This window comes from Ochotona curzoniae, unplaced genomic scaffold, assembly GCF_017591425.1.
Source record: "Ochotona curzoniae isolate NIBS_2020 unplaced genomic scaffold, NIBS_Ocur_1.0 contig_4501, whole genome shotgun sequence".
Lineage (NCBI taxonomy): Eukaryota > Metazoa > Chordata > Mammalia > Lagomorpha > Ochotonidae > Ochotona > Ochotona curzoniae.
In genome coordinates, this window is record NW_024466307.1 from 2,402,741 (window position 1) to 2,416,720 (window position 13,980).

The 13,980-nt window shown below is 50.7% G+C and overlaps 1 protein-coding gene across 2 annotated transcripts in view; it reads left to right on the top strand.

Moving 5' to 3' along the window:
• Window positions 1-13,980, top strand: part of RASGRF2 (Ras protein specific guanine nucleotide releasing factor 2) — a 98,267-nt gene that overhangs the window by 58,557 nt on the left and 25,730 nt on the right. For both annotated transcript variants that reach the window (XM_040985981.1, XM_040985983.1), the window contains exons 10-14: window positions 3,098-3,258; window positions 3,921-3,987; window positions 4,743-4,879; window positions 9,439-9,521; window positions 13,419-13,667. In XM_040985981.1, the coding sequence (XP_040841915.1) occupies window positions 3,098-3,258; window positions 3,921-3,987; window positions 4,743-4,879; window positions 9,439-9,521; window positions 13,419-13,667 (697 nt within the window). The remainder of the gene's footprint in view (window positions 1-3,097; window positions 3,259-3,920; window positions 3,988-4,742; window positions 4,880-9,438; window positions 9,522-13,418; window positions 13,668-13,980) is intronic.

Here is a 13,980-nt window from a genome sequence, read left to right on the forward strand (position 1 = left end):
ATGACATGAGCTCTGCATCAGCCTGGGCAGATGTGCACACATTTACCTGCTAGCAGTTTCAGTCTGCAGAAGTTTATTTTTTAAATGTGTTTGTTTAAAGAGGAGAAGAGAAAGCTCTCCCACTAGGTGCGAAGGCTGGGGCTGGCCTGGGGCTCCAGCCGTCAGCCAGCAATACAACCCACTTGTCCCACGTGACCACTGGGGACCCAACTACCTGAGCTGCCACCTTGGCTCCCCGGATCTACCTTTTGAGGCAATGGAGTCAGGAGCTAAAGCCAGGGATCCAGGCCCGAGCTGCTGCTGAGAGACCTGTGTCCTGACCAGTGCCTTCCCTGCTCGGCCAAACGCCCATGCCTGTGTCCTCCGCACGTCTCCTCGGATGGAAGGCACCTGTCACTCTTGGGTAGGGGAGTTAGTGATGTAAATAGCACAAGTTTTACTGTAAGCCACAGGTTCCCGGGTTAGTCTGCTGAGTAGGACATCAACGGTAGCACCGTGGCAGAGGACTGCTGTTGGCATTGTTTTTCTGAAGTCTAGTTGGATACTGTGAGTGATCAGAGTGCTGTGTTCTTCATGATCAAACCCTGGCTCCTGACTGCTTGGAGACAATGTGTGATTTTGCCCTGTTTTTCTGGCTTCATCCATTAAAAAAAAAAAAGCAGTAGTGCCCACATGTCCGGATGTGAGGTGCCCCCCTGCCTGAAAGGTTGGGGGGTTCCTGCCTGCCCAGAGGGTTGTGAAGTGCTCATCTGTTCAGACGGTTGGGAGGAGTCGTCAAGACAGAGCTCGCAAAAGCCAGGTTCAGCACAGTTCTCAACAAACTCTAAGGCCAAGACCCAAATTTTGGACTGAGTTTCTATTTCCAATAATGTGAATCGTTTGTTATGAACATTTGTTAGATTTTGTCATTTTATGTGGGCATTTTGTATGCAACCTGTTAAATGCCTTTGTGTGAGATTTAGTGATTGCAATAACCAGGTTGTGTTGTCAGTTGACCCCAGGGGTTTGATAGGGTGCTCGTTGTCGGAATGCCAAGGCCTGTGCCGTGGTCATGGTCTGCAGCTAGGGCATCGCTGGTTTAACTCGGTGTGCACCAGAGTCAGACCTTTCCTTTGGAGCTCATGGCTATGTTGAAGCATCAAGCCAAACGTAACTGACATCTTAGGGGGAGAACAAACCCCGAAGGGACCTCCTCAGATAGCATTAGTCAACAAACCAGAGTGTCAGAATTCATTAATCAACTGGACAGATTTCTGCACATCCTAAGTGACGTGATCTCCTACTCAGAAATGGGGTAAACAGTTAAAATTAATCAAATTAGCGTATGGTTGCCAAGGAAACATTTAATTTTTTTGCCTCAGTGCTAAAATTCAGAGTAATTGCTGATACATGAGCTAACAATGTATTCTGTAATTTCTGACTTGGAAAAATCATTAAAATGCTGGAAGCAGGTACCACAGATGATTGCACTATCGAGTTTTCACAGCCATTCTGAAAATGAGCCCCAAACCCCGATGTCCACCAAGACCTTTGTCTGGGGTGCAGGAGCAGCCTTGGTGACCCTGAAGTGCCCATCGTGACCCACTCCCGTCTCCTGGCTCTGGCACGCGTTCAGGGGAGCTCAGGAGAGCCAGGCCTCCTCTGGCTTGAGTTCCAGCCCCGAAAGTGCTGCATGCCCACATGTTGCTGCCTCTTGCTCACCTGTCTTCTGGTCTCTGCCCTCTCCACCGCCCTGCTGCATCTCCCTGCTTTCTGGGTTTGCTGCTGCCGCCAAGGCCATTGCCCCTTTGCTCCCACCCTCCTCGCCGCCACCATTGGCTCGCCTGTGTCCTTCCTTCACATCTGTCCCTCTCCTGGCCCTTTGTTCCTCAATCCCACACCTTCCCCCAGAGCTATTTCCTCACTCTTCCAGGCTGTCCGGTGTCCCACCTTACGGCGCCCCCACACGGCTGTGCGAGCAGGGTGTGGAAGCTGTTAGGAAGTAGATGTCACTTGGGATGCTCCCGTGTCAAGGTGAACACTTTGTGATGAAAACTTGTGATTTTATGGTCTCAAATACTTGTATGTCACTCATATCAAGAAATCTGGTTTTCTTCCTCCTACAATTTATTGAAGCAATCTATATTCACAAAATAAATAAAATAAAACCAGGAACCGCAAGAAGCGTGTGAAGAGAAAAGGTGGTTGGCATGCGATGCTCTCCCCCATGCTGACTGTGTTGCTATTTAAGGGCTAACTATGCATCTACTTGTTCTTGTCAGCTGTGCTAGGCTGTGTCTGGGTAGCTGCTGGGAGTTCCACCATGCTGCAGCTCAGAAGTCAGAACCAAGGGTCTGTCTTATTGTGCTTTTAGCCTGATGTTTTACTTAGATTAGAATGTTCTTTTTAGGGATGGGGCAATTCATTATTAGGGTGAAATCTAGCATCATTTAAGGTCTGTGCACAGCTTCTCACACAACGCGAGCGAACCCTGCGCACACAGGGTCTGCAATTTCCATTTCTATTCCACAAGGACTCTTTGTCACACATAATTTAAATGTGACTGAAAATAACCATCCCTTGAGAAACAGTCCTTAACGAAGTTACACTGGATTACATAATTTATGTGTTTCTTACAGCATATGGATATTGTACACCGTGTGTTTTAAATGCAAAGAAAATTCTAACAGTACGTTGCTGCTGACACACTTGCAATGCTTCAGGCCAATCAGTCCTGCTTGCCTTTTTAGCGTTTTAGTGTAGTATTGCATGTCATCACGTAGCACATATACTGTTGTTCAGTAAACAAGCGGATTGGGATGTGATCGCCAAGGACAGATGGCAGAAGTGCCTTCTTCAAGAGCGATGTGACACCCTTTCAAACTCATCCCCCAGTTCACAGAGGAAGAATCAGGTCTGATGCACGTCCCCACCTTGTTCAAAACGTCTCCCCTCGGAAGATGTGGCGTTCCTCCCTGCCCCGAGTGCAGGCGCGTCAGACAGCACGGTGCTTCCCATCCCTGGTGTCTTGGACACAGGTGTAGCGATTGCAGCCATGGCCCCGTCTCCGTCCGCAGAAGTATAACTGCTGTGTGTTCTTCCCTTTTGCAACCACCAGGTTCTCTTATTCAAGTTCCTTCCGTGGAGCGGGGCAAGCTCAGCAAAGTCCGCCTGGGCTCGCTGTCGCTGAAGAAGGAAGGCGAGAGGCAGTGCTTCTTGTTCACCAAGCACTTCCTGATCTGCACGAGAAGTTCCGGTGGAAAGCTGCATCTGCTCAAGGTGTGGCCTTGCTGTGCTGCTTCGCAGGGCCTGGGTGACCCCGCCGTGCAACCCCACTGTACGCTGCCCCCGTGCCTGGTTTGGGTGTCAGGAAACGGGTTGCCATGACGGCCCAGAGGGACACGACAGTGGCCAGTTGCTGATTCTGACAGCATGCTTTGTTGTCGTTTGTATTCAAAGTGATAGAGATGTTTTCGATGCCTATGATGTAATTATTTTGTGTGTAATAGCTGATGTCTAGCATCATGAGCCTCATGGCCTTGAGACGATGAATACCCAAATTCAAAGCCTTTGTGCCACCCGCAAGGTGCACAGAGCAGTGCCGCCAGCCGCCCTTTGGTCTTGCTGGGCGCCAGGAGGCGGCAGCATGCTGTGTTCACTAGTAAAGTTGCCAGCCCCCGTGGCACTGTGTTCATTTCCCGAAGATGCAGCTTGCTGAGTTCCATAACCACGGGAACAAGACTGGGGTGGGGAAGAGAATTCAAATTTAAAAACAAATCTATTATTTTCCCCTTTTGAAATTCCATGTTGGGTGTTCTGGGAATTCACGTGCGGTGCAGAAGGGCTGTGCCTCGGTCCCTGGTGACTGGCAGTGCGTGTGCCAGTGTGCCCCGGCTGGCCCCTGTGTCGCAGCTCTCAGGGGAGACCTGGCTTGTTTCCAGACAGGCGGGGTGCTGTCACTCATGGAGTGCACGCTCATCGAGGAGCCCGATGCCAGCGATGACGACCGTAAGTCACCCTCTGTTACGGGCAGTTACCCAGGGTGACACGGGAGGTTCGTGCTCGGGGAGAGTGGGCCAGATGCTGAGGGTAAAGCCACGTGCATCTGAAAACATTCTGTAAAGCCACTTAACCTGTAGCCCCACTCCACCACTTGTGGCATTCAGGCTGTATTGCATTTCTGGCTTCATATTGGCAGGCGACATATTGTCTCTTTTCTGTTGCTATAATGCTGTACCTGAGGCTGGATGCCTTATAAAGAGAGGAGGTTCAGGCAGCTCAAGCTGTGGGAGGCTCGAAGGCGTAGCACTAGCATTGACTTAGCTCTGGGGAGGGCCTCGTGGTTCACTGTGTCCCAGTGGTGGGAATCTGTGTGGGAGATGAAAAGATCCCAGGAGAGAGATGGGAAGGACCAGCCTTGCTGTGCTCCTGGGAGAACTACATTAAGCCCTTGCTAGGGCAGTGACCTCCCCGCACCACCATGCAGAGATCCCGTCTCTTGCCCTATGAACCCAGGATTAAACCACATGCAGATCTTAGCAGACAGGGAGGAGAGGGGCAGGCAGGCTCAGGTTATGGAAATGGCAAAATGAGGTCCTGGTCCTGAGGCTCCTGCTGCCCTCAGTGGCTTCTGTGGCCCACGAGCCCGAGGCGGGCTGCCCTAGGCCCAGGAGTGCACTGTGCCTGCCGAGAGCTAGTGGACTTGAGTGCTCTGTGACTGTGACCACTCATGTTCTCGTGTTTGTGTCTGGTTTGGTTTAAAGCCAAAGGCTCTGGACATGTGTTTGGACACCTGGATTTTAAGATTGTGGTGGAGCCACCTGAGGCTGCCCCTTTCACCGTGGTCTTGCTGGCCCCTTCCCGCCAGGAGAAAGCTGCCTGGATGAGTGACATCAGTCAGGTAAGCAGTGGCTCTGGCCACGTGGCTGCTAGACTCTCTGAGAGCCTTTTAGAGTGGTTTGGTTCTTGTGGGGACGTGACATCGAGCTGCTCTCATCACTGCTCTCCCAGCATTCTCGCCGGCACCAGCTACAGTCCTACCTTCCCCCGCTCCCCCCCCTTTTTTTTAAAAAAAGATTTATTTATGTTTTTAATTGAAATTCAGATTTAGAGAGGGAGAGAAACAAAAGATCTTCCATCCACTGGTTCACTCCTCAAGTGGCCGCAACTGCAAGAGCTGGAGCTGAGCTGATCCAAAGCCAGGAGCCAGGAGCTTTTCCCAGGTCTCCTGCATGGGTGCAGGGTCCCAAGACCTTGGGTCATATTCTGTTGCTTTCCCAGGCCATAGGCAGGGATCTGAAAGGTAAGTGGCACAGCCAGGATACAAACCAGTGCCCATATGGGATCCGTGCATGCAAGGTGAGGACTTTAGCCACTAGGCCACCATGCCAGGCTCACACAGCCCCTTTTTGATTATTCCTCGTTGGTCTGATTTTCCTCTGAAGGTTACTAGTAGCTTGAGAGGTGGCAATTGTGTTTTAGTGCCTGGGCTGCCTGGAGAATCACTAGTGTTTGAGCAGTGTTGCAGGTGCCTGGCTAATGAGAAGCTCCTCTAACGACTGTGCTTCTGTTTGTTTCTGAAGCAAAGACATTCTGAGAGGCAGCTGACAAGTTACCAAAGGTGATGGTGAGGACATCAAATTAAGGGGTCAGAATAAGCCCTGTCTGAAGTGAAAAAGCCCAGAGTGACAATGCATCAGATAAGAAAAAGGAGGGAGGGGCAGTGGAGGGGCAGTAGGGGAAGCCATCCCCTGAAATGCCAGCATCCCATCTGAGTGCTGCCTCGAGTCCCAGCTGCTCAGCTTCGTATCAGCTTCCTGACCACACAGACATAAACTGAAGGGCTGCCGTGTGCTGTGATGGGTGTCAGCCAGGCAGAGCCCAGAGGTGTGGCAATGTGACAGGTTTGTAGAAAACAGAGCTTTGTAGGTGTTGTGAACCCAAGACAAGTGGGGAAAAGTGGGTGAGAGAAGGGGGCAGTGGGGCTTGCCCGACCTCTTCTGCTCTGTCCCTTCTGGCATGACCAGGGGTCCCCACACACAGATGCAGCACTCTGGGGTACATGAATGATTCAATGCCTGCTCCTGTGGAGAAGGGCAGCAGGTAAGCCTTTGTCTCACTAGAGGTTGGAGGGAATGCACACCTGGGCTCGTTGTGGGTTGGCAGTTGGGAGCCAGCAGTCACTCTCAAGTGGGTTACCTGCTTCGTAACCACCAGGCCAAGGGGCAGCCCCTGCAGGGGGTTGTAAGGAAGCAGTGGGGAGTTGCGTGTCCATTGGAGGCTGTTTAAAGAGCCAAGGAGAGAAGAGCCAAGTCCTGGGAGGCCGCCCTCCATTCATGGACAAGAGGGCACCGGGACGGTGCAGGTCCTGAGTCCCGAGTCCCAGAGGCTGAGGAGGAAGGAGGGGCTCGCGTGCTGTGCAACTGAGCAGTCACAAAGGCTGCTGGCCCTGGGCCTTTTGAGCTTGCACAGGGGCTGGTCTGAGGGCTGTTGACTGAGGCCGCCTTGCTGCCCAGACCTGTGTGTCCCGGCTGGCGTCCATCTCTGTGAGCTGTCCCTCCATTGTCATGGGACCCTTCCATGTACCCTCCTGCGATTTCACTGCCCCAAATGAGTCTCTGCAGATTCTTGATGAATACGTGGGGTCCCCTGAGTGCCTCATAGGTCTGCCACACAGATTTCATGGTGGGTGAGGGAGCCGCAAGAACACAGAAGGGAACTGGACATATTTTATTAGAATAAAATCTCACCACTCTTTACTAATTAAAATCTTAATTTTTGTAGCTTAATTTGAAGCCACCTTCCTTAGCCATTGATACCATATTATACTGATCATTTGCCAATCTGAGCTAAAATAAAGCCGTTCCGGAGGATTGAGACAATTGCATCCTAATGGAAAAAACTGTGTATGGAAGTTAAGACTTCTAGCTCTTCGAAAGCGCCACAACTTTAGTTTTGTAGATTGAAAACTATCCTAAAATTTAAAAAAAAAAGAGAGAGACTTTTAGCTTTTGCAGGCTGCTCTCTCCCTGAACTGGTAATTTGTTTTAGAAGGAACAATGACTTGAATGATTAATTGCACATTTAGTTACACCAGCAAGGCCATAATTAACCATTGGCACCTCCAACAAAGCATGCAAGTGGCGAATGGTCTCCACCAATCATTCCTCTTCTTTTCTGTCTATTTATAGGGGAATATTTGAGGCTGAAGATTTGACCATCCATTTCAACATGGAGCATTCATTTATCTCACTGTCACGCGTAATAATTTATTCAACATATTTCACTGTAATTATGGGCATTGATTAAAATGCAGCATTGAAATTCACCTCTGAGCCTCTGGGTTTAGACAGAACTTTTATGTTTTGTGGCAAAATACAGACCTATGCAGACAGATGCTTAGTACCTAGTTGTTTTTTTCTTGCCTTACACTAACTTCTCTGGGATCAACAGGGGAATTTGTACTTAAACATAAAAACTGAGTTAGAAGACAAAATTGAGCCTTCTCTATCGTCTTGCTTCTTTAGAGAGGTAAGAAGGTAAGAACAGGGTGAACTGACCTCCAAACAGACCCTGCTGGCTAAGCCCTCGGCAGGTGAGCCAAGAGTGCCTGGGCTGCGGGAACATCCCCGGCTCTGCCCATTTCTCCTGAACAACCATGATGTATTCTTATTGAAGTGTATATATATATGTATTTTTTTTTTAAATACTTGAGAACGGAGTGGTAGTCTAGTGGCTAAAGTCCTCACCTTGCATGTGCCTCTGGGATCCCATATGGGCACCGGTTCTAATCCTGGCTGCTCAACTTCCCATCCAGTTCTCTGCTGGATGGGAAAAGCGTTGGAGGACAGCCCAAAGCCCTGGGACCCTGTACCCATGTAGGAGACGCAGAAGAAGCTCCTGGCTTCACATGGCTCAGTTCTGCCAGTTGCAGCCACTTGGAGAGTGAACCAGTGGATGAAAGATCCTTCTCTTTGTATAAAAGTTTGCAATAAATAAGTAAACCTTTAAAAATACTTATTTATGTAAAAGAATTACAGAGAAGGAACGTTTCCATCTGTTGCTTCACTTCCCCAAATGGCTACAACAGCAGGGCAGGGCAGGGCCACAGCCTGAAATTCCAGCCAGGTCGCCTCCCTGGGTCACAGGGCTCAAGGACTTAGGCCATACTCTGGGAGCTGGTTTGGAAGTGGAGCAGCTGGAATCTGAGCCAACTCTCAGACTGTCTGCTGGAACTGTAGGCAGCGGGTGAACCTGCACACCTCAGCGCTGGCCACTGTAAGCCTGGGTGTATACCATACTTCCCCCCACATGTACATTCTTGTACACAAGTACATTTGAGTTCTATTTTTAATTTGTTTTTAGACCAAATTTAGAATTTTCTTCAGTGTGCCATTGCTGGAAATCAGGAATGGAAATAAAGTAAAATCAGGATCTTCAGCTGGGGTAGTTTCTTTTTGTTTGGGTTTGTTTTGTTTGACACCTGTGTTGTTTCTGAAGACGAGGAATCTGTTTTGGGAACCACTGCTCTAATGTAAATGCAGCATTATAGGATCTGTACATCCATCCACCTAATCTGTCACCTGCCTGTTGCCTCTCATCCGCTCGTGTAATCCATCATCCATCACGTATCTCTCCATGACGCACGTATCCACCCATCCCGGGGAGGGAGTGAGCGCTAGGTGCCAGAGCTTTTCTATAGCTGAAGGACTTTGCAAACTTCCTTTTTACGTGGTCTTTTAAGCTGTGATTCGGATTGCTTCTATAGTTTGCTTCTTAATTTCTTTGATTCGCATTGAAGAAGATTTTAGTACTCCACAGAATGAATCAGAAAGATTTAAGAAGGAGGTCTGACATAGGATAATACAGATGTGCTGAAATGGTCACATAAATCTGGGTCCAGATGAGACATTTACCTAAAGTTCCATTTCTGGCACTGTGGAGGATTGAGTTAATTTGGCTATACAGTATCTAGCTATAAAAACAGAAATGTTTAACACATAGAACCAGTAAAATTTTAAAAGTCTTAATACCTAGGTGATATTTACAGACAAAAAGGCAAGCTTCATTGTTGATAAGAACTTAAAGCCAGAGCAGGTGGCAGGCAAGCTGATGCCTTGGGATTGGGTGTTGGGATAGTCACACAGAAAGGGGGCAAGGGGTGGCTTTGGGACCACCAAAATAAGGGGGATCTCATTTAGAGATTACATGTTGGTAGGAGGTTCCTTCTGTGAAGTAAGAACTATACCCATTAGCCAGGAATATTCTTTGTCTTGGGTTCTGGATTATTAAGACTCTTAAAAAAAAAAAAGGAGTGTGTTTCTAGCCTATAGGTTGAGAGGTGTATAATCTTCACATGATGTGGAAAGTGGCAAACTGAGAAATGGTTCTGAGGAGGATTTTGGACCGTGGACGTTGGGTTTTCCTGGGGATTGTAATAATTTTTGTTTCACTTCACAGTGTGTGGACAACATCCGATGCAATGGTCTCATGACCATAGTATTTGAAGAGAACTCCAAAGTCACCGTGCCGCATATGATTAAGTAAGTGTGCCGTCCTTGCCCTTGCGTTTCCACCCAGAGCAGGGCGGTGACATGGAAAGCCCCAGTTGGTGGTGGCACGTAGCGAGCCCCAGTGTGGCGCTGCTGCAGTGCCGGGAGTGTGCTCCCTGTGTCATGTGAGGCTTGGTGCTGTGCTCCACAAGGAATAAAATATCGTGTGACATCTTTCCGGTTTGTGGCCTCCTTGCTGACCCAGCTCAGCAAACATGGCATTTCATGCTGTCACCTGTGCCTTCCCTCTGGACAAGCTCCAGCAGGATGTTCAGGTTCAATGTAGAGAGCTAATACAGTGGCAGCTAGACGTGCCCCAGGTCGGAGGGTGGCCACAGTCTCCCCAGGGGGAGGGGCCGCACACCTTTGGCCGCGCAGTCGCAGCAGGATTTCCACACACACAGGCTTTCTGCTGGGGCTGCGTTCCTGCTGCTTATGTGTTTCAAGAAAGCAAATTAGAGACCAGTGTTGTCCTATGCCAGGGCATGGTGCCCATCCTAACTGCTCCCACTCCAGTCCAGCTCCCTGGTATAGTGCATCTTGGAAGGCAGCAAAACATGGCTCAAGTGGGTGGAGCCCTGCCCTGCACATGGAAGACCTGCATGGAGTGTCGGCTGGCCAGCCCCGCATGTTACAGCCATCTGGGCGGGGACCCAGAGGAAGCAAAAGTCCTTCCCCTGCCCCCTCCCATGCAATCTTCATTGTCATCTGCCTTTCAAGTAAATTAAAATGAAAGCGTTGCTGAAGCAGTGAGCAGGGGAGCTGTCGTTTAAAAGATATCAGTGCTCTTGTTTCTTGTACTTTTCCATTTGCTTTCCAATACAGAAGTTGTCTCGGGAGTATTGGGAAGCCGACCAGATTGTCCAACACTCTGATTTGCTCAGGCAATAAATTAAGAGTATTTTTTAGAAAGATTTGTTTATTTTCATTTCAAAGTCAGATATACAGAAAGAAGGAGAGACAGGGAGGAAGATCTTCCATCTGTTGATTCACTCCCCAAATGGCTGCAATGACCAGAGCTGAGCTGAGCTGAAGCCAGGAGCCAGGAGCTTTTTCTGGGTCTCCCGCAGGGGTGCAGGGTCCCAGGGCTTTGGGCCGTTCTTGACTGCTTTTCCAGGCCACAAGCAGGGAGCTGAAGGGAAATTGGGCCACTGGGACATGAGCTGGCACCCATATGGGATCCTGGGTATGCAAGGTGAGGACTTTAGCTACTAGGCTACTGTGCTGGGCCCAAGTAATAGATATTTTTAAGAGAAGTTCTGTTTATACCTTTTGAAAAATAAGTTACCTGAAACAAAGAACGTGTTTGTCTGTGGTGCCTCGTCTGTGTTGATGGGAGGTCTGGGTGGCTGGCATGGAGGCAGTACCAGGCCTTGCCTCAGCGTGGCTCCTCAGACAGACAGCAACTCCAGCTCGTGTTGTCCCAGCCCCGTGAGTTGTGGAGTCATGGCCCCATGAGATGGAGGCCAAGTGCATGAAGCAAACAGCCTGAAAAATACCAATTGTGAAGGAGTGACAGTGTTTCAAATTACTGGCTCAAATTTTAAATATATTTTGCGTAGGGCCACTTTGGCTGTCTGGGTTTTTACATTTAGTGTTGCACAGTAAAGCCAGATGAGCTGAGTATTCACACATGCAATGAGATTAAGAACGAAGATGGAATTTTAGGACTTGATTTCTGAGTTCACAGTATTGGATCCAGGTTTTTCCCCATGAAGTTGCTACTATGAGATTCTTCTCTCGTATTTTCCAAAACGATATGTGTGGTTTTGCTGTTCTTGCAAAATCCTTCCCAAAAGACTGAACGGTCCCCGAAATCTTTCTGCTTTAGAGCTTGGCTGGCCTTGCACGTCAGCTGGTGCCGGCCCTGGGCCAGCTGTGTCCACTTTGCCTCCCTTGTGTGATTAAAAACATTCATCTTCTGCCTGCCCAATTCAGCTGGCACCTGATGCGTCTTCTGTCCCTAACCGTGGCAATCTTAGCAGCGTCCTTGTCTGGTCACACTTGGGTGCAGGGACCCAGCTGGTACAGAAGCCTGTGGTCCCCAAGCTGAAGAATGTATGTACTTCCTCCTCTGTCCCCCCTTTCCTAGTCCCCTGGAGTCAGTCCTCAGCGACCAGGGGAGCAGATGCAGTCCTGCTCTGCCTTGGGGCCCCCGAGGCATCCATTTCCTTGGCTACATACACTGGAGGAAAAAAGCCTGGTGCTGCTCAAAGTGCAATGAGAAAAAAACCATCCTGTCACCACCAGGCCTCATTACTGACATGGCATCCTGCTGGATTCTGCAGAACCTTCCACTTAGGACACACGCTTTGGCCTTTCTCACTCAATCTTACTTTTGGTGCCAAGCAGGAGTTGCCATGAGCAGAGGAGGCCTGAACAGCCCATCTGTCCCCAGGGAGATAGAGTCCATTCTGTGTTTTACCGGCAAAGTAACTCATTTCATGACACTGGACTTCTTTTTTTGAAGCTATAATTGTGGTGCCTTGAATTAGTTTGATGTTCATCTCAGACCTGTGCAGCTTCCTTCTTGCTGTTCATGCTCCAACCAAGCCAGGGGTCAAGAGATGGGAGGCCCCGAGCTGGTGGGAGGTGCAGAGTCGCACGGATAGCCTACCAAGCACAGACAGGCTGACGCTTGTGTTAACTTGTACTCAGCCTTGACTCGGCAAGTCCAGAGTTGGTGGTGGAAAATGGCGAGAGCTCTGGGTTGTCACTTTGCACATCCAGGACAGCCTGGAGGCCTCATGAAAGCTGCTCAGATATTTCCACGCACAAAGGAGTTAAGGTGCAGGGAGGTTGGGAGGGGCCCGCTGCTTGCTCGGAGGTGAAGGACATGAGGCACACACTGTGCGTGCTCTGCGCCGAGACATTCCTTTTTCTCCCAGAGAAGATTACTGCATAGTTGACACCCCTTGGAGGTGCTCGGAACACTGGGGAGGGAGGCTCGGAGCGAGCCAGTCAGTTCTGGGATAGCAGTTGGCTCCCAGCAAGGCCCTGGCCCTACAGCGTGGCCCTCTGTTGAGCAGGAAAGCCTGGGCTGCCACAGTGGCTCAGTGGAGGGGGAAGAGGGGTCTGAGAGAGGACGCAAAGGCACCAGTGGTCCTAGGGTCTGCAGAGAGGGTGTGGGCAGGGGCGGCCCAAGGCGTGGGTTTAGAGAATGGGAGGAATGAGCCCTCCAGAGGGACGGTGCTGTGCCGGCGGTGTGTTCCCAGGGAAGACACACCTTCCGTGCAGCCTATGGGATGTATCACCTTTCCCATTCAGAACACCTATCTTCAAGATGTCAGTGAGCCGGGAAAGGTCCGCAAAGCTAGAAGGCTGAGGAGCTCAACCACAGGCAACAGATGAGGACAGACAGATAAAAAGCTAAGATCTAGAACAGCAAATTCCTAAGCCGAAGAGGCTCCCAAGGGCAAAATATGCCAACTGTGTAATCTGTTCATTTCAGCTAGAAGCAGGGAGACAAGCATAAATGTGCACAATTGGGAAGGACCCAGGAGTGGAGCAGGGCCTCCGGGCCCCCAGGTGGGGCGAGCACAGGTGACACTTGGTGTCTTGGAGTCTTGGTGTTAGCAGAGCTCAGTTCCACTCTGAGAGCCACTGGCGTCAGTTTCCTGATGAACCCAAGAAAGTATCTCCTTGTCACTTCCCCACAGAGAATCCCAGCCTTCCCACACCATGGTGGCACATGTGGCGGGGTGTAGGTGGCCAGGTGCCAGGGTAGTACAGGTGGCAGGGTCTAATGGTGACGTGCGGCGGGGTGTAGGTGGAGGGGTGCCTTGTGCATGGCGTGAACTGCCAGCACGAGCTCTCTCCCACTGGCATGAGCACACAGGGACCCATCCTGAGATCCTGCGCCTGTGATCCCGGGCACTGTGCCCACAGGTCAGACGCTCGCCTCCACAAGGATGACAAGGACATCTGCTTCAGCAAGACGCTCAACTCGTGCAAGGTGCCGCAGATCCGCTACGCCAGCGTGGAGCGCCTGCTGGAGCGGCTCACCGACCTGCGCTTCCTCAGCATCGACTTCCTCAACACCTTCCTGCATACCTACCGCATCTTCACCTCGGCCGCCGCCGTGCTGGCCACGCTCGCCGACATGTACAAGCGGCCACTCACCTCCATCCCCGCCAGGTGGGCCCTCCGTCCCTGCGCAAGAGGCAGTGGGACTGAGGGAGAGGGGTGTCTTGTCCTGCTGGGGGCTGACTTAGTCTGGAGCGGCTCCTGAGTCCTGCAGTGTGACCAGCGCCCCCACAGTGTGTGTAAGCACTGCCCTGCTTCACACCACACTCAGGAGCTCAGACGCGCCTGGGTGGTACCTGTCCCTTGGGCCTGTGCCTGTTCCACATGGTGCATTGGAGGGAGGACGGAGCTGGCACCACTGAGGCTTTTGGGGGTGGAGCCCGGTTTCTGAGGGACAGCCGGCTGCCGCCCATTCATGTCTCCG